Source organism: Dipodomys spectabilis, unplaced genomic scaffold, assembly GCF_019054845.1.
Source record: "Dipodomys spectabilis isolate Male_0828 unplaced genomic scaffold, ASM1905484v1 ptg000499l, whole genome shotgun sequence".
Classification (NCBI taxonomy): Eukaryota; Metazoa; Chordata; class Mammalia; order Rodentia; family Heteromyidae; genus Dipodomys; species Dipodomys spectabilis.
In genome coordinates this window covers 343,509-367,608 of record NW_024871176.1, presented here as the reverse complement: position 1 = coordinate 367,608, position 24,100 = coordinate 343,509, and the positions used below count along the sequence as shown (strand labels likewise).

Sequence of the window (24,100 nt, the reverse complement as noted above, 5' to 3'; positions counted from 1 at the left end):
GCTAGTGCTCTAGCACTTGAGCCACAGCACCACTTCCGGCTTTCTCTGCTTATGTGGTGCTGAAGAATTGAACCCAGGGCCTCATGCACGCAAGGCAAACACTCTACCACTGCACCACCTTCCCAGCCCAGGCTCAGTGATTTTTGGATGAGCAAAGCCTTGGGTTTTAGGACAGAAGCATCCAGGTGAGTTAGGATTGCCGTGACTTGCAGCCCACATTGTGGGAAGCATGTCTCCTGGATTGTTGGAGTGGTATTTGGGAAACAGGCTGCTGGAGTTGGATTATAAACTGGACTGAATCCGACAGGTCACCCCAGATTTGGGGAAAGAGCTGTCCAGTTAGACAGTGCCCAACAGCTAGAAATGATTGAGAGCGAAGAATCAAGCAATGGAGCGTCCTTGAAGGACAAGATCAGTTAGGGTCTGATGGATGACAGTCAGTTTGGTGAACTCAGGGCCTGGGTGTTGTCCCTGAGCTTTTTGGCGCTCTACCACTTGGGCCAGAGTTCTACTTTTTTGGCTTTTTGGTGGTTCATTGGAGATAGGAGTCTCACGGATTTTCTTGCCCAGGCTGGTTTCGAACTGCGATCCTCAGAACTCAGCCTCCTGAGTAGCTAGGCTGACTGGAGGGCGGCCAGAGCGCCCGGCAGGACAGGCTGTTTTGAAGGAAGCAAGGAGGTCCTGAGGAGCGCTGGCTGGGCTGGGCTGGAACCTGGATGGCGAGTGGCTGGTCCGCGATCGCGCATCCCGAGCGGAGCCGCCCCGCCCGGGTTGGGGTCGAAGCCGTGGGCGGCGCGCGAGGCGCCTGGGAAAATCTCACCTGGGAGCGGCTCAGCGGGGCGGACCTTCGCAAGTCGCGGGCTTTCACGTCGCCCCGCCCCTCGGCCAATAGCAGAGCAGGGAACCTCCAGAGCTGGGCTCGGGTTGGACGGGATGGCGCAAAGCCTGGCGCGGATTGGACGCTGCCGGAAGGGCGGGGCGGGGCTCCGGAAAGCTTAGGCGCTCCGGCCGGCGGGCGGCGCTGAGCGCTCAGCCACGGGGGCGCGGGGCAGGCGGAAGTGGCGGCGCTGGCGTCCCAGGAGCTCGCGGCCGGCGGCGGTGACGGCCCCGGCGCTGACGGCGGCGGCCCGGGGGGCGGCGTGGACGCCCGCGGCGCCGGCTGGGGCATCACCGCGGGCCTTGACCCCGAAATGGCGCTGCTGGCCGAGCACTTGCTGAAGCCGCTGCCCGCGGACAAGCAGATCGAGACCGGGCCCTTCCTGGAGGCGGTGTCCCACCTGCCGCCCTTCTTCGGTAAGTCGGGGTGACGGCGGGGGGGTGGGGGCTCGGGGAACGGCGCGGATGGCCTGCAGCCCCGATCCCCGGACACCCCCAGACACCCCCGAGCCCCGGTTCTACTCCGCAGATCCCCGCTTCCTTCCGAGCATCCCCGAATTCTCCCTGCTCCGAGCGTGCCCCGCTCCCCATCTCTACCCAGACGTCTCCTCGCCCTCCATCTCCCTCCTGCTCCTTCACATAGATAACTCCAGCCATGCGCTGCTCCCTCCTGCACCCCAATCACCCCTGTCCCCCCCCCCCCCGCAAAGTCCCTTCCTCTTGCATCACCGCCGGGGGACCCCGGGTCCTCCGCCTCCCCCCAGACTTCCTGCCTCTCCCCCAAAGGCCAGCATCCCTCACCCCGTCTTCTTTAAAGACGAGTAAAACCATCCCTTGCTTGACCCGTCCCGAGTCTCGCCTTCAATGTTGCTGCATACTCCAGATCAAAGACACCCCCTCTCCCCACAAAACTGCACCTCTCCTGGGGAGGCAGGCAGGGAGGGGGATTTTGGCGACAAGTTGCAAAACGCCAGCGCCCCTTTCTAGGGGAAGTTACTGAAAATTATTTCCTCCATTTAGGCTGAGATTCTGCGTGAGGATCAGAGGGGTTGCTTTATGGGGTGACTGTCAGATATTGGCATCTTGGCACCTTGTGCTTCGAAAGAGAAAAACCCTGCTGGGCGCTGGTGGCTCACTCCTTAGGCTTAGCTACTCAGAAGACTTGAGATCTGAGGGTCACAGTTGGAGGCCAGCTGGGGCGGGAAAGCGCCTGAAACGCTTATCTCTAGTGAACCACCAAAAAGCCAGAAGTGGAGCTGTAGCGCAAGTGGTACCATGCCAGCCTTGAGTGAAAAAGTTAAGGGACAGCACCAGGTGGTGAGTTCAAGCCCCAGGACCAGCACAGACATACACACACAGAACACCCCCCCCCCCTTATATGTCAAAGGAGGTCATCTGACCTCTGGGAAGGTGATTCCTAAGCCCAAGACAGCTCTTCCTCCTCCGCTTCCCTCCCAGTCCAGCTCAGTCCAGGTCCTCCATGGAAAATGGGAAGGGAAGCCAATGACATCTGCCCTTTGCCTTTCCGTCCATAAAGAGTGCAACCTGAGCCTTGCTTTCTTCTCTGGGGAACTCTCCCAGAGCCCCGCCCTGCGGTTGTACTCAGCCATATTGCAGAACGACATCAGTCCCCGGGACAGAGTCCAGCCAAAACCCACAAAGGGGAAGACTTGGACTGAAGAGATCTGCTACCCAGCCAGTCATTCCCAGGGCTGGTTGGGAGCAGTTGTTCCCACAGAAGTGTACAGTTTTGCCTAGCTCTAGCCTAGATTATTTCCTCCTCCACCTCTGAGCCTCAGGGTCCCCATCTGTGAAATGGGGATGCTGATCCCCGTGATGTGTGTGGCTGCGAGGGGATGGCTTTACGGCTTTATAGCTGTAAGTCCTGGATCCAGTTTTGCTTCCTTCTCACAGTAGATGATTAACCAGTGCTGAACGGGCTGAGTGACTTGCCTGTTCTGGATGAGTCTCCAGCCCGGGCAGCCACCTGACCAAAAGTGGGGGTCTCAACCTTTCACATCTATCACTGTGCTCTCAGTAGCCTGGCACATAGTAGGTGCTCAGTCAATACTGTGTCTACAGCCCTTGCTTTCTATCAGTATTTCAAGCTTGAGATAATACTGCTTCTGGAGGGTTTTAGCACGGAGGCGTTGATTCTTTTCTTGTTTTGTTGTTTCCTCTTTGGTGGTATGAACTGTGGCAGGCACAGCCACCTTGCTCGGGATCCGGATTTACATTCTGTTTAAACCACTGACTCTCAACTGAGAGTAGTTTGGTCCCTTAGGTGACGTCTAGCAATGTCAGGGGACATTGTTTTTGGCCATAACTCAAGGGGTACAATCGAGGTTCTTCCTAAATGTCCTACAATGCACAGGGCAGCCCCCTCCCACCACCCCCACAGAGACTGCTCAGCCTCAGCGCCAGCAGTGAGTCTGAGGTGGGAGATGCAGGTTGGGCCGTGTGGCTCTTTTTCCTGGGGCACACTCCAGGTGCAGTGATCTGGCTGGTTGAGCAGGAAAGGGGGAGGTGGTGGCTGGAGCCAGCACAGAGGAGCACCTCTGCCCCCCCACCTCCCCTGGTCTCAAAAGACCCTTGTCTCTGCTGCCATGCTGTGCCGTGGGCTGTCACAGCTCTGGACAGAAGCTCCATTCACACAGAAGCCACCAGTGGGCTTGGACCACAAAGGACTGAACAGCCGGTGGCCCTGTCTCTGCCCACCAGAGCCATTCACTGCTCACCGAAGAGGATGCTTCTTAACATAAACTAGAGAAAAAGCAAAAGAAAAGTGCTAATCCATGGTGAGCTGTGCTCTTCTGCAGAAAACTTTCTCTGGAGGGTTTGACGCTGGGGTTTGGGGAAAGTTCTTCCCTGCTGGCAGGGAGGGATTCTCGTCTCCATCTGGGAAGCAGCTGCTCACCAACATGACCCGGGCAGTGTGTGTGGCTCTCTAATACAGCTGGCCTGAGGTGACCATTGTCTCAAGCCAGGGTTTATCCACTGAGGCGCAGCCAGCTTGGGGGTCATTTTAGGGGGGATGGGAGGCTGCTGCCCGGTATGTCATAAGATGTTGTGCATTCCTGATTGCTACCCTCCAAGATGTTACCCCAGAATTATCTCCAGGGAAGCAAAGTCAGCTCTGATTCATATTCTCTCTCTCTCTCTCTCTCCCTTCCCCCCTCTCTATGTGGCTGAAATCTGTGTCTTTAAAAAATGTAATTCTGCAAGGAAGGTTTAGTCATGGAAGGAAAATTATGCAAAACTAACTGATGCCTGCCATTTATTGAACACTTACTGTGTGCTTACTACTGCATGTGAATCCACTTAGTCCTACCATCAACTGTGTGTTTGTGTACACGCGTGTGTATGTGTACACGTGTGTGTGTATGTGTACACGTGTATACTAGTACTGGGGCTTGAACTCAAGGTCTGGGTACTGTCCCTTATTTTTTTCACTCAAGACTGGTGCTCTACCACTTGAACCACATCTCCACTTCCAGCTTTTTGGTGATAATTGGAGATAAGAGTGCCATGGACTATCCTTCCGAGTGCTGGCTTTGAAGATTGATCCTCATCTCAACCTTCTGAGTAAATTAGGATTACAGATGAGAGTCACTGGTATCCATCATTCCCATAACCTCTTTTTTTTTGTCAGTTGTAGGGCTTGAACTCTGGGCCTGAGCACTGTCCCTGAGCTCTTCAGCTCAAGGCTACATACCACTTTGAACCTTAGCACCACTTCCAGTTTTTGGTGGCTCATTGAAGATAAGAGTCTCAAGGACTTTCCTGCTCGGGCTGGCTTTGAACTGTGATCCTCAGATCTCAGCCTCCTAAGTAGCTAGGATTACAGGTGTGAGCCACAGTACCCAGCTGGACCATGTTTATTTGACTGATCCACTACTGTTAGACACTCAAATTGCTGCTTGTTTTGGTTGTTTTTTTTTTTTTTTGTGCATAATTTCTGTGCACAATTCTTCGGAACTTTATTTGTTTAAGAAGTGCAGTTATAAGAAATAAAAAAGGGAAAAAAAAAAAAACAAAACAAGTGCAGTTATTGGGCTCAAGGGTGTGCAGTCTTTTTATCGGCTAGAACAAGCCCCGGTTCTTAAACCTTTGTAGGGTGTGGTTTGTAACCTAGTTGGTTGGGCTTGGTGAATGCTGGTTCTTTGTGCTATAGTGGGTGTGGGTCGCAAGTCAGCCTCCTGCTTGTCGGGTTTGGAGCATCTCTGCTGGGCTTTGCCTGTCTTCTATCTCTAGCCTGAATCTCTCTCCAGTTGTACAGGTTTTGCCACATCCGCTTCAAGGCCAACCCTTTCTCCCTCTGCTTTCTCTACCTTGACCCAGTAATCGGATCGCACCCTACTGATCAGTTTGCAAGATTGGCTTTGGTCAGGCTTTCTCTCCCTCCATCCCTCCTCTCCTCTTCCCCTCCCTTTTCTCCCCCCTCCCCCCCACCCTTTAGATGAGTTTTGCAGCCCTTCTAAAGCACTGACAACTGGCAGGCAGAGAAAGAGTCAATGAGATGTCATTGAGAATGGTTGCTTTCGACCTTGAAATCAGGGAACCTGGGGGAGAGCTGCCATGGTTACCTTGCATTTTCCTGTCAGTCTGCTTCCTGCCCCTCCATTTGGCTGTGTTTGAGGTGCAGGGGGAAGACACACCACTGTAACTCCATCTTCCTCTGGTATCCATGACCAGAACACCTGGGACAGATGAGTGGGAAGAAACACAGGCATTTGTATCAAGCTGAGCCAGCCCAACCAGCCTAAGCTTGAGTCCTGTGGGGAGCTGGGGATGCTGTGTGTCCATGCATAAGTCCTTGCCCTCTCTGAGCCTGCAGTCCCAATTGTGAATGGAAGAAACACAGCCTCCCGGGAGGATCCGTGGAGGTGATCTAGGGTGGTGTGGGTGCTTAGTGCCTGGAGTTGCCCCATCTTTGCCCAGGAAGGAGAGAGCTCTAAAAGGGGCATCTTGTTGTCACACAGCCTTTGGGACATGGGTCTGCCAAAAGGAAACCACCTCTGAGTCTCGATGACACACTGCCAGGGCTCAGGGCCAGCTGCTGGCTGCTTCCAGCAGAATCACACCAGAGCTGTCGTTTGTAGCATCTGAAGGCTAGCGTGGATGGGACCCTGGTGCCTGCTTGCGCCTGTCCCCTGCTGACGGCAATTAGATCCTTTAGTGTTCAGGGAAGTCCTGGCGTGAGGTCAGGCCTAGGGTCTGACATCTCTTGCTGCAGAGCACCAGAGGGAAGGCAGGGGAGAAGTCGCAGCCCGGCACTGACCCCTTCAGAGAGGTGTAGAGATTTGACTAAGCCATCCTCTGGGCTTTGAAGCAGGTGCAGCCCTGTATGGGTGTGGGGGCGATCAGAGGGTCAGCTCTGGTCCTCTGGGGTGGCCAGGTTGGGAGTTGGGGGAGTGGGGAAGTGACCGGAAGTTGCCTGGCAAAAATGTGCTTATTTCAGTGAGCTCAGGGTGGAAATGAAAGGTCTAAGGGCTCCGGTTTCATTGTTGCAGCTGAATGCTACTTCCTTTTGTTACATTCCCACAGTGCTTCTTAGATCAAAGCCAGTCTCCCCCCCCTTCCCCCCACTCCATAGTGTTAAGTGTATCTTGAGTCTCACTGGCTCCTACCAAACCTCTGCAGCTCATGATTCCACAGTAATCCTGCTTGCCCCAGGTCCTAACTTAACTTCACTACTCTGAGATGGTGTGTGTGTGTGTGTGTGTGTGTGTGTGTGTTACACGCACATGTGTACACACCTTGAATTCAGGGCCAGGGCACTGTCCCTTAGCTTTCTCCACTCAAGGCCGGTGCTTTACTACTTGAACCGCAGCTCCACTTCCAGCTTTTGGGTGGTGAATTAGAGATGAACAGTTTTCATGGACTTGCCTGCTCAGATTGACTGTGAACAGTGATCCTCAGATCTCAGCCTCCTGAGTAGCTAAGATTACAGACTGGAGCCACCGGCATCTAGCATTTCATAGCTCTTTTATTCCTTCTTTCCCTTCCTTTCTTTCTCCTTTGGCTTCTTCTTCTTCCTCTTTTTCCTTCTGCTCTTCCTTACCCCCTCCACATCGGCTTTGCTTTCTTGATCATCTTCTGGGTTTCTTCTCTAAAGACACGCTTTGCCTATTGGGAAAGATAGCGATGATGGTGATGATAGCATATATAATAATTAGCATACAAATAATAACAGCTTCTATTCAAATAAGCACTTCACCTGGGTGTCCTTAATTGCCCTCATCTATTTGCTTACACATCTCACCTAAACATCACTGTAATCCATGAGGCCAAGTCATTAGCAGCCTCACTTCACAAACAAAGGAGCTGCAGTGCAGAGAAGTTAACTAAGTTCTCCCAGGCCACACAGCAGGTGAAGAGAACTGGTGTCCCCGTGGCCCTCTCCATTCCAGCCTGGATTTTGCCAAAGGTGGTAACTGTCACCAGTGGTTGGCAGGTTGAGGGGGTCACTTTTTAAGACAATAATTTGAATTATTTGGTAAGCATTGGTGCCTATTTTTAGGCAGTAAGAACCTCAGCGCTCTTCTTCAAAACAGGCCCGATTGCCACCCGACCTGTGACAGCACCAACCCCCAGATGGATAAATGATTTATTTTCCCGGGCTGGAATTTGAGAGCTTCCATTGTGATCCTTGTAACCCAGGACCTGTAAAGTTAACCTGCCCTGGGTGCCTAATTACTGAACTTCATCATCCACCTAGGAAAACAATGGCATCAGCAATGGTGACAAACATGCTGTCACTCCTTTTTGGAAATTTTTTTTGGGGTTGGGCTAGTTAGGTTTGTTCTTGTCCTGACTCACGCAGGCTGAAACTGAAGCTGTACGTCTCACAAGGCAAACATATGTCCGGTGTCTTTTGCTGGTCGTTTGAGCTGGGAGTCTCACTATGTAGCCTTGGCCCACCTCCAACTCATAATCCCCCTGTCCTGACTTCCCCAGTGCTGGGATTACAGGCCTGTGCCACCACACCCAGCTTAGCATTTTGTTCTTGAATGGAGATTCTTCCTGAGATGAAAAGGGAGGGTGGACTAGGGCAGGGTGAGTCTGTACCTGTTACTCAACAGTGCAGACATCACTTAAAAGATGAAGGCCTTGTGGGGGGCAGCCAGGATGGAAATTTCCAGATGTGTGCTGTGTTCTTTTCTTCTTCTTTCAATACTGAGGGTGGCACCCAGGACCTCAAGAATGCTAGGCAGCTCCTACCTGCCACTGAGCTGCGGCTAGCTGGGCTGTGGGCTTGCTGAGCATGATGGGTAACTCTCCAAGGCTGAGGAAGCTGTGGAAAGAGGAAATGAGCTAGGCTCCAGCCTCGTAGGCCTATAATCCTCACTGAGGAGGCTGAGATTTGAGGGATATGGTTTGAAGCCAGCCCAGGCAGGAGAGTCCAGGAGATTCTTATCTCGTTAATCAATGGGGAAAAAGCTTAAAGTGGTAGAGAAGGGGGAAAAGGTAAGGGACAGCATCCAGACCCTGATTCAAGCCCTAGTATGGCACACACAAAAAGAGAGAGGAAAGAGGAAATGAGTCTTGTGCAGGCACACGTGGTGGCTGCTGGGGAATTCTGCTTTTCTGGGCAGCGTCACCCTTCTGAGCGGTGGCAGAGACCCAGGCAGGAGGCCCTGCATGGCTCCTGTCCCGCTAGAGTTGTCCAAGAGGACATGCGCAAATGCCTTGCTTGGTGCCTTTTACTTAGCAAGTCATAGTGACAGAGTCAGAGCACTGTGGCCAGGGCAGGAAGAAGTAGCCATCAAAGTACATTAAATAGGGCTGGGAAGGTGGCTCAGTGGTAGAGTGCTTGCCTTGCATGCCTGAGGCCCTGGGTTCGATTCCTCAGCACCACATAAGCAAAAAGAAAAAAGCCGGAAGTGGTGCTGTGGCTCAAGTGGTAGAGCGCTAGCCTTGAGCTGAAGAGCTGAGGGACAGCGCCCAGGCCCAGAGTTCAGGCCCCACAACTGGACCAAAAAAAACAAAAAAAAACAAAGTACATTAAATGTGTGTGTGTGTGTGTGTGTGTGTGTATACAAAGACAAGGTATGATGGTGCCCACCCGTAATCCCAGTCCTTGGAAGGTAGAGCTAGGAAGATCATAGTCTGAGACCAGCTAAAGAACTGAGGGGGTGGGAAAGTGGGCTGGGAAGGTGGCTTAGTGGTAGAGCGCATGCCTTGCATGCATGAGGCCCTGGGTTCGATTCCTCAGCACCACGTAAGCAGAAAAAAGCTGGAAGTGGTGCTGTGGCTCTAGTGGTAGAGCGCTAGCCTTGAGCTGAAGAGCTGAGGGACAGCACCCAGGCCCAGAGTTCAGGCCTCATGACCAACAACAAACAAACAAAGAAGAACGGAAGGGAAAGGAAAGCACTGTTATGGTTGAAGTGGTAGAACGAAGTAGTGAGTGCAATCCCACATGCCTGCCCAAACCCCAAGAAACCTGAAGACAAGCCATGTCCAGCCTAGGGGGAAAGCTGGAGGGGGTCTGGGCATCTCTGAGTCAGCCTGAATTAATACATATGTATGTATGTATGCATGCATGGGTATACATATGAGGTACTGGGCCTCATGCTAGCTAGGGAATACTCCACCACTTGTGCCACTCCCCTATCTTAATAATTTACTTTTTTGGGGGGGTGGGGTGGGGTTGTGAGGCTTGAACTCAGGGCCTGGGTGCTGTCCCTGAGTTCTTTTGCTCAAGATTAGCGCTCTACCACTTGAGCCACAGTGCCATATCTGGTTTTCTGGTGGTTCACTGAAGATAAATCTCATGGACTTTCCTGCACAGGCTGGCTTTGAACCGTGATCCTCATATCTCCGTCTCCTGAGTGGCTAGGATTATAGGCTATAATTTGTGTTGTCAATGTGGACCCTTTTTAGAAAGTTACAATAAGTATAAACACAGGGACATTTGTGTTACATTGTGATGAATTCATAAAAATCAACTGATAGATGGAGATATTTCCCTGTTTAAATTTTATTTTCTTTTTCTTATGGAGCTTAAGCATCTTTTCATCTGTGAATTGCTCAGTGTTCTATAGAGCTATTTTTCTTATTGATTTGTAAGCACTCTACATAGTAAGGATAATCTTTATTACATTTGTTACACAAAGTCTATTTCTTGTCCCACTTGGTTACTGGGCTTTTGTAGTGAGATTTTCTCCCTGTCCCATACAGAAAGACTCTGGATTTATTTATTTATTTGCCTGTCCTAGGGCTTGAATTCAAGGCCTGAGCACTGTCCTTGAGCTTTTGCTCAAGGCTAGCACTCTACCACTTGAACCACAGCGCCACTTCCAGCCTTTTCTGAATATGTGGTACTGAGGAATCAAAACCAGGGATTCATGCATGCTAGGCAAGCACTCTACCACTAAGCCACGTTCCCAGCCCAAGACTCTGGATTTTATAATCAATTTTCTCCCTTCCATTATGTCTTCTAGGACGAGTAACATCCTTAGCAAAAAGCTTCTGCTAAGCAGAGAGGCTCATTCGCCAGGAGTTCTGGGTAGCTAGAGCCATACTGCACATAAACTGTGCGCACAAGTGCAATCTAGCCCTATGAAATAAGATGGTGGGATCTTACCTGATTTTTATCTCTTTAATAACAGCTTCCTTTCTCCCTGGAGGTTAGATGATGAACTAGAGAAACACTCTGGTGCCTGCCCTCTCTCCCTCCCTTGCTCCCTCCTTCCCTCCCCTCCTTCTCCCTCCAGGTAGACAGGTCTGTCCAGATGTATTAAAGAGTCTGTTTGCTGTCAGTTAGCAAAACAAATCTGGAAAACTGGTAAAACTGGAAAGGTAGTTTTGGGGCTGGGTTCTGTGGGAAAGGAAAGGGAGACATAAGCTGCTTGAGACTCTGCCCAGCACCCAGAACTCAGCACTCAGCACTCAGCACAAGCAAGCCCAAGTGGGAGCTGTTAGCAAGGCACTACCACGTGCTTGCCCTGGGGTTCTCCATCAGAGGTCTCTCATTTTTTTTCCTTGAGGTCACGTGAACAGGTGGAAATGTTCTAGAAAGGGAGATGTGGGACCCGCCTTGGCTCTGTGGTTGTGTCTGGGCTCCTGGCACTTGTGTGGCTCTGGCTAAGTCTGGTGACTTCTGGGTCCTGGGTTCCCATGCTGGACACACAGAAGGCCTTGGCGGCCGACAGCTGTGCAGACCACATACTTGTGGAGCGCTTCTGGGGACGTGAAGGACTTACGCCTGCAGGAGCAAATCACTTAGCTTAGATTCGAACCCAGCACCTGCTGGTTCTAGAGCACTAGGCTCTTCCCCACGCTCACAGTCTGCCATCAGCTGCCTCAGTGCATAGAGATGCACACTGAAACCCCATTCCTGCCAGCCGCAGGTGGTCGTTGTCACCCTCTCTCCACTTTGCCGGAAGCATCCTGCAGCCCCCACCCTGTCCCGGGCAGTGGCACAGAAGCTCTGGCCTCTGTGGGGCCTCCATAGTACACAGTAGCCACTGCTGTGGGGCCCAGCGCCTGCCGACCAGGGTGGCCTCATGACCCTCAGAGCGCCCTGTCAGGAGAACCCAAAACAAAACATCTTTCTCCTGGCTCCTGGGTGGAGCCACACAGAGCTACGTCCAGCCCATTCCAGAGCCAAGGAAACCAGGAATTTTTTTCTGCATCTCTGAAAAGCACAGGGAGTGACCAGAAGCCTTGGAGGAAAGCTACTAAACCACCCACCTGGCTGTCCGTGCCCAGCCACTGAGCCTGGGGTTCCCATGTCCGCTTTGGAGGCTGGGGGTGAAGATCAGCCCATAGAGGCTGATGGAGCATTTGCTCTGTGCACTATCCCTTTCCTCCTTCCCTAGGATTCCCTTTTTACAGGCAGGGAAACTGAGGCCCAGGCCCCTTTGCCTATGTTCCACCGTCCTGGTTGGATGGAATGGAACCTGCGGGGTGGCACTCAGAGAGAACACTCGATCGCTGCACAGGGGTGCTGCGTGGGGAGCCGCGCAGCGGGCAGCCGAGGCCACCTGGTCCCTGTGTGGCTCTTAGAGGACAGCCCCTGGGCATTCCACACTAGGCCAGAGCAGTGGGTGAACATGGAGGAAAGTAAAGAGAAGTAGGCCAGCTACTCAGGAGGCTGAGATCTGAGGATCACAATTCAGGGACAGCCTGTGCAGAAGAGGCTGTGAAACTCTTACCTCCAGTTACCCAGCAGAAAGCTGGACTCGAGCTGTGGCTCACATGGTAGAGTACCAGCCTCGAGTTACAAAGCCAAGCACAAATGCCAGGCACTGAGTTCAAGCCCCAGTAGTGTCACAAAGGAGGAGGAGGAGGGGGAGGGGGAGGAGGAAGAGGAAGAGTAGCTTTATGAGCAGGGATTTCATGAAAATTGTGATAATTTCAAATATCCAGGAAAGGAGAAAGAACGACAGCAAATACTTGTCCACCTCCCACTTAATCCCTCCATGGTCATTTTGCCGGCCTGCCCACCCTCCATCTGCCCACTAGGCCAAGGTTAATCTTTGGACTTGCTGTACTGAGGGGCGGGACCTAGGTGCTGTTCCTTAGCTTTTTTTACTCACAGCTAGCCCTCTACCACTTGAGCCACAGCTCTACATCTGGCTTTTTGCTGATTAATGGGCGATCAGTGTCTCCCAGACTTTCCAGCCTGGGCTGGCTTTGCACGCTGCTGGCTTGGCAGGGTACAGCAGCAGCCCAGCCCCCACCAGGGGCCTTAAGGAGAGTGAGCCTTAAGGAGAGTCAGCCGAGCATTGGAGCATTGGGTTCATTCGCCCTTGCCATCCCAACCCTCAGGAGGCCGAAGCAGGAGGACCCTGCGCTCAGACCAGCCCAGGCTTGCATAGTAGGACCCTGTCACGGAGGGTCGGGGGTACAGGTCAAGGGTGATTGGCCGTTGGCAGAGGTTCTGGGGGTGTTTGCCAGATCCTAGGAAAAACAGGAAGTCATAAGGTTGACTATCACCAGCACTCACTGCTAAGCTGCTGTGTTGCGTTCAGAGCCTTATGCCCAGCAAGCATGCGCTCTGCCACTGAGATGTGCTCACAACCGAGGTACACTACTTCCCTTCCCCTCCCCTCCCCTTCCCTTTCCCCTCCCCCTCCTCCTTCTCTCTCCTTTCCCCTCCCCTGCCCTTTTCTTTTGCTAGTTCTGGGCTTGAACTCCAGGCCTGGGCACTGTCCCTGAGCTTTTTGCACTCAAAGCTAGCACTTTCTTTGTTTGTTTTTTTGGGTCCGGTCATGGGGCCTGAACTCTGGGCCTGGGCGCTGTCCCTCAGCTCTTCAACTCAAGGCGAGTGCTCTACCACTTGAGCCACAGCACCACTTCCGGCTTTTTTCTTTTTGCTTAGGTGGTGCTGAGGAATCGAACCCAGGGCCTCTGGCATGCAAGGCATGCGCTCTACCACTGAGCCACCTTCCCAGCTCCTCAAAGCTAGCACTTTGAGCCACAGCTCCATTTCTGGCTTTTTGGTAGCTAACTGAAGATAAGTGTCTCACAGACTTAATTGCCGGGGCTGACTTTGGATGACAATTCCCAGCTCTCAGCCTTCTGAGTAGCTAGGACTGAAGGTGTGAACCACTGGCTCCTGGCTAGCCTATTTTTTCTTTGAAACGGAGTCTCACTGTGTAGCCCAGGCTGGCCTCAAACGCTGCATCCTTCTGCCTCAGCCTCCCCGGTGTTGGGATCACAGGCATGCACACCCAGCTGCTGCACTATTTCTAATTCCTGTGACAGCCCTCCGCCCCATTTCACACAGGAGGAAGCAGGTCCAGGGAGGTGACCCGAACCTTCTTCCCGTTACACTGTGGGTGCTCACTTAAAGCATCTAATGCTGCATCCTCCATGTACCTCTTTACAGCTGCAGGTAGAATGTTCCAGATGGCTGGCCAGGTGTGCTGGGTCCTTGGCTGGAATCAGGCCTGCAGAAGGTCCTCCGCCAGCTCCCACACCCACCCGTGGCCAGCTGGCACAGAGGCCTTGCCTGGTCCATTGGCGGCAGTGGCTCCCTCCTGTGGGTGTGGTTTGGTACCCTTTGACAGCCCGCAGTGGGGACCTGGCCACCCACTTCTGTGGGCTCAACAGAGGACAGTGAGGGGGACAGGAACAGCCCAGCCCTCTACCAGGAGCTTTGGCTGCCTTGATGTCCCTGTCCCGGGAAAGCCCGCCAGGAGGAAGAGGACAGGTAGGCACTTGGTGTGGAGGCCAGCGTCCGATGTCATCAGCTGAAGGTGTCACCTCCTAGGCCACATTCCATGACACGGGCCCCGGCACAGTGTTCGGCATCACACCCCTGTGAGGCCTGGAAAGCGGAACAAATAACCCTAAGCCCACCCTGTCAGTGTGGACGGAGCTAGGAGTCTAGCCCAGGTCCATGTGGGGACAGCGCTCACCTCAGGGAGATGTCCCGCTTGCATCTAAGGCTCTGACAAGGTCTGCTCTTGGAGCTCAGTACCTCCCAGGCTCCCACAGAACCTAACACCTGAAACAGCTCTGCCAGGTCCCCTAAACTCACCAAGCGAGCCGCTCCCAGGTCCTCCTCAGCCCTTGGTGACATCTGCATCATAGCTGAATGTCAGCCTTGTTGGGAATTGAAATCTCTTCTCCTTCTCTCCCTAGATTGCCTCGGCTCCCCGGTGTTCATGCCCATCAAGGCGGACATCAGCGGCAACATCACGGTGAGCACTTGGCCCGTGGGCTGCAGCCCAGCCCAGCTCCACGGCAGGGGTCAGAAGCCCCCTGCCCCGCCCCCGCCTCAGGGAAGGGGGAGGAGACAAAAGGGGGCGTGGCTTGATCCTTGGGGGCTGGGGAGGGGGTCCTCAGGGGTCTCCAGGACAGCATGAGTGAGCTGTCTGGGCCCAGCCTGGCTAGGAACCTCTGCTCCATCTGCACGCCCAAGTCCATGGTGGCTGTTGAAGTGCGAACACCGGGGTAGTTGTCATTAGGAGAAATCTTGTCCCTGGCCGTGGTCTTTTGGGGACCAGAAGATCCAGCATACAGAGCAGCTGTCTGCAAAGCACCCTTTCCAATGCCAAGCCCCCCACACCCCCCCCACCACCATGCTCTGTTTTCAGAAAATCAAAGCCGTGTATGACACCGACCCAGCCAAGTTCCGGACCCTGCAGAACATTCTGGAGGTGGAGAAGGAGATGTATGGAGCAGAATGGCCCAAAGTGGGGGCCACGCTGGCGCTGCTGTGGCTGAAAAGGTGACGGGGGGGGGCCACTAGGGCAGTGAGGGCTCACGGGAGACTTTGGGGGCACCGTCCCAAAGGGAGAGGAGGGGTCGTGGCTCCTAGAGGCTTCTGGCCAGAGGACCAAGCCAGAACTCAAGGTGAGGAGTGGGAATTGGTGTCCAACTGAGCCCAGACTGGAGCTCACCCGCAGAGCCAGAGCTGAGTGGCTCACGGGGACCCCGGGTTCTGAGGGTGAAGGGCACTCAAGGTAAGAGCCCCACTGGAGAGCAAGGCTGGGGTTGTGCCAGGCCTGCACGCCTTCGGGAGGAACCCCAGCGCTCTTCTAAGCGGTGGGCTGGTGGTACCCAGCTCGGCCACCCAGTGCCGAGAGGAACAGGACACTAGTGGCTGGCACCATTTTGGGCTTCCTGCTGACCTTCCACCCTTCTCCTGATCCTCCAACACCCCAGAGCCCTCTGCAGAGAGACTGGCATGGCCAGGCCCACCAGCCCTGCCCTGGTTCCTATTATTACCCAGTGAGAATGGTGTCCCTGGCCAGGGGAGAGCGTGCCAGGGAGATGCTGAGCTCAGGTGGCCTCAGGGACTCCCCGCTGCCCTTTGTCCCAGGATCCCCAGTTCCCAGCTACAGCCTGGGCCACGTGCACCAGGTCCCACGGTGCGCACGCGCATCTCATAGCTGTGGTCTTAAGGAGCCGTCTCTTCTCTGGCCGCAGAGGCCTTCGCTTTATCCAGGTCTTCCTGCAGAGCATCTGTGACGGGGAACGGGACGAGAACCACCCCAACCTCATCCGAGTCAATGCTACCAAGGCCTATGAGATGGCCCTCAAGAAGTACCACGGCTGGATCGTGCAGAAGATCTTCCAGGTGAGTGGGTTCGACCACGTCCACGTGGAGCCTGCGGTTGTCCGGGGCTCGGGAAGGGCTCACCTGCAGTGGCTGCCAGCGCTGCCTGTGCCCTGTGGTGTCTCCTCTGGGTGGCTTGGCCTGCCAGGCTTGACCAAGCTATGGGAGAGGAACACGGGCTGTGGGGAGCGCAGGTTCATGGTGAATTAGCCTGGTGGACCCTCAGATCCAGCCAGATTGTCACGCTGGACAGGGAGGGAAGAGAGGCCTGGTTTTGATGATCCCCAGGGATCGGCAGGCTGAAACACTCTGTGTGCTTCAAGCTGTGGCCGGCCATTCTTTTTAATACATATTTTTTTTACTGTAAAGATACTGTACAGAGGGGTTACAGTTACAGGAGTAAGGTAATGAGTACACTTCCTATCAAGCATTGTTACCTCCTCCTTTGTTTTTCCCCTCTCATCCCTTCCCTCCTCACCTCCACACCTCCTCCCTCCCCCCCCCAAGTTGTAAGGTTCGTTTTCAACATAGTGTCTTATACATTTCATCTTAACAATGGATCAACCTGTATCCTTATTTCAGCATTTTGTTATGTCCCTTCCCCTCCCCAAATTAGAAAAATGTATATACAAGGTGTAGGGCACCAGAATCAAATACAGTGAAAACAGGGTTATACCATGGGGGAAGAACATACAAAAGAAACAAAAAAATCACATAGTACATGATAAGTGCATTAAAAACAACAGCAAGAAAGATAAAACCTCTTGTGTCCCTATCTTGGGGTTCATTTCATTTAGCATCATCTTATATGCTCATATGTACATAGCTTTTACCTTTTCTGCTTGTCCTAGACATATACTAGTCATTGCAAATAAGGGAAACCATGGGACCTATGTTTCTTTGGGCCTGGCTTACTTCACTTAATATAATTTTTTCCAACTCTTTCCATTTCCTAACAAATGGGGCTGTGTCATTCTTTCTGATGGAGGCATAGAATTCCATTGTGTGTGTGTGTGTGTGTGTGTAACACATTTTCTTGATCCATTCATCTACTGAGGGGCATCTGGTTGGTTCCATATCTTAGCTATGGTGAATAATGCTGAGATAAACATAGTTGTGCTGGTGGCTTTAGTATAGCCTTGTTTGTGATTGTTAGGGTAAATGCTCAAAAGTGGGATTGCTGGGTCCTAGGGGAGCTCTATGTGGAGTCTTTTGAGGAGCCTCCATACTGCTTCCCTAAGTGGTTGAGCGAGTTCACACTCCCACCAGCCATGCAGCAGGCTTCCCTTTTGGGCCCATCCCCTCCAGCATCTGTTGTTACTAGATTTCTTGATGATTGTGGCTGGCCATTCTGCCCACCCGTGTCTCCCTCGGTGTGGATTTGCCTGCTCGGTTTGGCGGGTCTCTCTACTGCGGTTTCCGCAGCGACCTGCCCATCCTTGATGCTTTGAGAGCCAGAGTCCGCTGGCTGCTGTGAACCAAGGAGAGTCAGGGGCCAGGCTGCATCCAGGCAGGAGAAGCTGCACATGAGGTGGGAATCATGACATCTGCCATCGACTTGGCATGGCTGGGGACGAGGCCCATCCTAGGAGCATCTTGAGTCTCCTACCCTCCCTGAAGTGTGTTTCCCCCGACACAGGCCTTACAACCACCCCCTGAACCCTGACAGTGTCACACGTGCCTAGCCAGGACAGCTGCCTATGAGCTGTAATCCCACCTCTTTCTCAGATCAGGACAGTGTAGACAGTGTTCGGGTGGCTGGCTGGGCATGGTGGAGCACACCTGTAATCCCACCTCTAGGGAGGCTGAGGCAGAAAGAATGCTTGCTCCTAAGAGCTCAAAGCCAGGCTGGGACTGAACCTCCCTGAGCCTTGGGAATGAAGCAGGCCCCGCCTCACAGGCTGGTTTGGAACTTGAATGAGTTTTGTGTAGAGTGCCCGGTCCATGGTTTGCAAAGTCAGTCAGTGCTTTCATTCACGATTCGCTACTCATCCTGCCAAATGCACACCAAGGGTGTGTATCCAGTTGTGTCTTTTTCCTTCTGGCTCTGAAGTTCTGTGCATTCCTGACTCGGCACCTTACAAGTTTGGGGGCAGCTATGAAATTTAGGGCAGTGTTACAAGGACAGAAGAAAGTCCACATTAGGAGCCGTGAGGGGCTGGGATGTGGCTCAGTGGTAGAGTGCTTGGCCTAGCATGCATGAAGCCCTGGGTTCAATTCCTCATACACAGAAAAAGCCAGAAGCGGCACTGTGGCTCAAGTACTAGAGCACCAGCCTTGAGCAAAAGCAGCTCAGGGACAGTGCCCAGGCCCTGAGTTCAAGCCCCAGGAGCTATGAGCTTCCCAAAGCAGTTTACCCCTCCAGAGCAGAAAACCCCAGCAAAGAGGCTTACCTGGGTCAAGCACCTGCTATATGCTCTGTGCCAGGGTAAACACTTACTGCGTAGCTGATGCTGGGGCCAGCAAGTATTGTGTGCCAAGTGCTGGCCAAGTACCTACTGTGTGCCTGGTCCTGGAGTTAGCACCGACTGTGTGCTTGGTGCTGGGGCCAGCAACTACTATGTACTCAGCCCATCCTGATGGCAACTAGTAATCGCCCAGTAATGGGCTGAGTACCTACTGTGTGCCCAGTGGTAGTCTGAGTTGTGCCCAGTGGTAGTCTGAGTGCCTGCTCTATAACCTCTAATCTTTACAAAAGCAACTTAGGCAAATACCATTATTGCTCCAGTTTACAGAAAAGGAAACTGAGGCACAGGGAGGCTCAGTGTTAGCTGGTGACGCAAGCTCGAGTTCCACTCAGGTTTGTCTGTCTGTCAAGCTGATGCCTGTCCTTCCTGCTTGCATACACGTGCTCTCTCTCTCTCCCCCTCTCTCTCTCTCTCCCTCTCTCCCTCCCTCTCTCTCCCTCTCTCTCTCTCTCCCTCTCTCTCTCTCTCTCTCTTTCCCTCTCTCTCTCTCTCTCTCTCACACACACACACACACACACACACACACACACACTTCCTCTTTCCTGGTCATTCTCCCTCCCACATCACAGCCAGCCCAGCTCTGGCCCTACCTAGCAGGGCTCAGGGCAGTCCTCTGCGTTTCCAAGTCTCCCCTGCTAACACTGCACCCCTTTTCTTACCGGTCTCAAGGCAGCGCTCTATGCTGCTCCCTACAAGTCTGACTTCCTGAAGGCACTGTCCAAGGGGCAGAACGTGACCGAGGAGGAATGCCTGGAGAAGATCCGCCTCTTCCTGGTCAACTACACGGCCACCATCGACGTAATCTATGAAATGTACACCAAGATGAATGCAGAGCTCAACTACAAGGTCTAGGTGCCGCCCGCCTGGAACTGGCTATTCGGAATCACTGTGAATCAAACCAGCCCAGCCCCCACCTCCCCCCCCCCCCAAGCCACCCCCAGGCCAGCTGGGTCCTGTGGGGGAGGGGGTGGCCCTGTTTGTGTGTTTTTTAAATCATGTTTTGGGGCTCATCCTAATGAAGCAATAGATACCCATCTTCCTCCCAACTCACCTTTGAATTTCACAACCATGCAGACCCGTGTGGTACACACCGATTAACAGTTGCTAATACATTGAGTCCTAGGGTTTTTTGGTTTGATTTTTTTCTGCCCACCCAGAAGCCCAGCTGAGGTAAAGCAAACCCAGCATCCTTGCGAGGATGAGGATCTGGATCTCCTTGCATGATGTTTTGGATATGTTAAGACTGAATGGATCGGATTTGGAAATCATGCCAGTGTTTTGTTTTTGTTTTCCACAAAAACAGACTGTGTGTCCTGATGAAGCGTTTGGTATGCACAGCTCTTGTTTCTACAAACTCTGATCCCTCTGCCTCCCCAGAGAGCTTTGTTATTCTTATTTTTTAATGGCTGAAAGCCACCAGCAAGCCTTTTCCAGCAAATGGCCATAGGTGACTGCATTCTCCAGGGTCAGCTTTTCTAGCCTCCGAGAGACCACCCATCCTGGCACCCTCCCTAGAGGGCAGTGTGAGCCACCAGCTGCAGAAACCCAAGAAACCACCTCGTTGCCTTATAACTGCTCCTCAAGTATTGGGGCAAATAAAGTAACCCCAAAAGAAGTGATGTGTGTTTAAAAAAAAAGCCCAATGAGGAACAATTGGTGATTTTTATGCAGAAACTAAATCATTCTTAACAAATAAATGTATATTTTGGAATCATGTCCGTGTGCTGCTTGCTTCCTGAGTCTTAACCCTAGTATCCAAAAAGAGCACCAGTTGCGGGGCTGGGAAGACAGCAGGGGTGGTTGAGCACTGAGGTTGAGTGGAGAGGGTAATACTGATTTCCCTTATTTCCCGCTCTACCAAAGCAGAGCCCAGTGGACGGGTGGGCCAGGGAAATGCTAGTGTTGGCAGGGTGGTCAGTGAACTTCAGGTGAGCAGGTTTTGTGTGTGTGACATCGTGCTACTACAGGATTTGAGCTTGACCCTGAAAATTATGGAACACTTTTCATTTTGGTCCAAGACCAGAACTCGAACTTGACCCTCATTGGCTCATTGGCTAGCATTCTCCCAACTGAGCCACGCCTCTAACCCTGTGGAACACCTTCAACGTACATAATCCAATCAGATGCCCAATTTGGAAGGTTTCTTCTGGCTAAGGGATGGAAGCCAGAACTAGTTCCTTTACCATCTTTTCAAATATTGCCCATGGAATTCTGTTCTGCCTAAGCCCTAACTGCTGTCTAGCCCCGCTCACCCACATTGGCTTTCCTGGGAACACAGAACTCTGCCAGCAGATTAAAAGCATACCATCTCATGCTTTCTTTTCTACCTGTCTCAACCATACTGCCATGAAGCTAGGGGCTACCTTCCTAGTGGAAGGGCTCCCCCCTCCTCCACTGCTCACGAGCCTGTGGGGACCCCCTGGGGAGCACTGGGGGTTTGGAATTCCAAGACTAAGCCAAGCAGTGCTTCCCTGCCTTCCTGATTCATTCCTGTCCGTGGGGCTGAGTTCTTCCCTGCTCCAGGAAGAGCACATGCGGAGCACCGCCTGTACACCAGGTCTGTCACCGGTCATTTCTCCACCATCTGAGATGTATGTGGGCTTTGGGCACCCCACCGAGAAGAGGAAGCTGAACCAGGAGGGTTCCTCTAAATAGCCCCAACGTTGGGCCAAGGTCACTGCATTTGCTCCCCTGTTGACTCATCCAGTTAAAATGCGCCGAGCTACTCAGGAGGCTGAGATCTGAGGATCGCAGTTTGAAGCCAACCAGGGCAGGAAAGTCCCTGTGAGACTCTCATCTCTCATAAACCACCAGAAATGGCTGAGCGGTCCCCAGGAGCAAAAAGGGGCTCAGGGACAGCACCCTGGTCCTGAGTTCAAGCCCCAGGACTGACGACGACGACATGATGATCATGATGATGATGGTGGTGGTGGTGATGATGGTGATGATGATGATGATGAATGATGATGGTGGTGGTGGTGATGGTGATGATGATGATGATGGTGGTGATGATGATGATGAATGATGATGGTGGTGATGATGATGATGGTGATGATGATGATGGTGGTGGTGATGATGATGATGGTGATGATGGTGATGATGATGATAATGATGATGATGATGATGATGGTGATGATAATGATGATGATGATGATGGTGATGATGATGATGGTGATGATGATGATGATGATGATGGTGGTGATGGTGGTGATGATGATGATTCACTGAGGCTAGTAAGACACGCTTTCGAACCCACCATAATGTGTCTCACCGTCCCTCCAGACCCTGCCACAGGGACTCGGCCCCTACCTGCAGGGTGCGGGAGGATTGTAAAGCGGTGGGAGCAGCGGGTGAAGCGCAGGAGGGCGCCCTAGTCCGACCTAAGTAGAACCGCGGGCGCCATCTGTAGGGGAGGCCTGGAGCATCCGAGGCTTGGCTCTGCCACAGGAGCGCTGTGTGGCTTTGGGCAAGCCACCTTCCCTCTCTGCGCCTGGTTCTCGTCCACACAATGGGGATTCCCATTCGTAGCGCGCGGTGATGCCGCTATGGTCGCGGACAGGAGAGCCGAGGAGGGAAGGCGCCCCACGCCCCTGCGCCTGCGCACTGAGCGCCTGCAGTTCCCGAGGAGCCCGGCAGGTGGCGCCGCCCGCTGCCGGAGCAGAGCCGCCCCTGCTCCCCGCCGCCCGCCGCCCGCCGCCCGCCGCCCGCCCCCCGCCGCCCGCCCCCCGCCCCCCGCCCCTCCTGTCACGTTTGCTCCTATTGTCACTTCCAGCCACCACCTAACAGTTTCTTGTTTTTTGCTTTGTATTTATTTAAGTCCAGGTTCTGTGACTTTGTAGTTGCTCGATCCCAGGGCGAGTCAACGCACCTCGCTGAGCCTCAGTTTCCCCGTCTGTCAAAAGAGACCCTAACACCTCTGTTTGATGGGTTAATGTAAAATAACACACGCACGCTGCCTGATACAGGGGAGATGGTGAAAATCCGGCTTTATCAACATTTTTATTAATGATGATCACTGCTTGAATTTCGGGACAGAGCAAAGCACCTGCCAACCACACATCACCACACCGGCCAGAACACATCATGCAACGTGGCTGCTATTGCTTCTTCTGCCTAGATATGCTGTGTAACTCTGTATAGGTCACCTCTGCCCTCTGGGTCTCAGCTTCCCCATCTTTAAAATCAAAGGATTTATGTCCAGGTACTGATGGTTCATTCTTATAATGCTAGCTAACTCAAGAAGCCAAGATATGGAGGACTAAGGCTCAAGACTAGCCAGGGTACAAAAGTTCACTAAATTCCATCTCCAAAATAATCAGCAAAAAAAGCAGGGCTGGAAGCATGGCACAGGTGGTAGAGCACCAACCTAGCAAACTTAAGATCCTGAGATCAAACTCCAGCTCATATATAAAATCAGGAGATTAGCTGGTTCCCTCCCAGCTCTGATGGGCTACACAGCTAAGCACCGTAAGCCAGCCTTGTATTCATAAGGCAATGAAACCAATGTGTAGCTTGGGGCACAAATGAATGGGAGGCTGGATAATGGGCTAACCCTTAACAGCCCCATGTCTGACATCATTGTCTGGAAGGCAGCATCCTTCAGCCTTGTTTGCTGAGCACCTAACTGTGGACAAGGACCTGAGCTAGGCTGGAGGGGCTCTGCAAGAGGACAAGTTAGACCCCAAGCCCACAAAATCCTAGTGGAGGAAATGCATACTAAATCCAGAGATCAAAGCAGATCGCAAAGCTGGGTGCCTGTCATCCTAGCTACTCAGGAGCATCTGAGGATCACAGTTCAAAGCCTGCGGGGGCAGGAAAGCCTGTGAGACTTTTATCTCCAGTTAACCACAAAAAGCTGGAAGTGGAGCTGTGGCTCAGTGGCAAACTGCTAGCCTTTAGCACAAAAAACAGGGACAGTGCCCAAGCCCAGAGTTCAAGCCCCAGGAACGGAAAACAAAGACAAAAACAACAACCGAACAACAACAACAACAAAAACTAACTAAAAAACAGATAGCAAAGAGTTGCAGGTTCATGGGCTGGGAAGGTGGCTCAGTGGTAGAGCGCTTGCCTTGCATGCCTGAGGCCCTGGGTTCGATTCCTCAGCACCACATAAGCAAAAAGAAAAAAGCCGGAAGTGGCGCTGTGGCTCAAGTGGTAGAGCGCTAGCCTTGAGCTGAAGAGCTGAGGGACAGTGCCCAGAACCAGAGTTCAGGCCCCACGACCTGACCCCCCACCCCCACCCCCAAAAAAAGAGTTGCAGGTTCCATAGGACAATTATGGAGCTTCGATTTAGACTAGAACACAGACAGGGGACATCTAGCTGAGATCTGAAGGGACAGAAGGTAAGTTATGGAGAGCTGCGAGGCCGGCAGCAGCAAATGCAAAGGCCCTGAGCAAGGAGAGGAAGCAGTGTGGTTTTATTTTTTTCCCTTGCATTGCTGGCGATTGAACTCAAGGCCTGGTGTGGGCCTCAAAGCCAGGAAGTAGCAAACTGTAAGGTTGAAGAGAGGCAGGAGCAGCCAGAGCTTGGAGAGCAAAGAGGGCCAAGGCGGAGAGCTGCTGAGCTTAGCAGGAGTTGGGTTTTTGTTGTAAGCAGGGAAGTTACCAGTCCTTGTGAGCAGAAGTTGATAAAAATCAATTCACAGTTTATGGAGCTGCCAGCCAGGATCTCAGAGAGTCAGCGAAGACACACTGCTTCCCGGGTCCCAGCCCAGCCTTGGCCTCTTTCCAGCTTTGC

The 24,100-nt window shown here is 52.9% G+C and overlaps 1 protein-coding gene across 1 annotated transcript; it reads left to right on the top strand.

Moving 5' to 3' along the window:
- Positions 1 to 1,100: 1,100 nt before the first annotated feature.
- On the top strand, positions 1,101 to 20,077 carry LOC122099011 (glycolipid transfer protein). Its single transcript, XM_042669577.1, has 5 exons — positions 1,101 to 1,293; positions 14,476 to 14,534; positions 14,931 to 15,064; positions 15,766 to 15,916; positions 19,033 to 20,077. The coding sequence occupies exons 1-5, from the start codon at positions 1,191 to 1,193 to the stop codon at positions 19,213 to 19,215; spliced, it is 630 nt and encodes a 209-aa protein (XP_042525511.1). The 5' UTR covers positions 1,101 to 1,190; the 3' UTR covers positions 19,216 to 20,077.
- Positions 20,078 to 24,100: the final 4,023 nt, after the last annotated feature.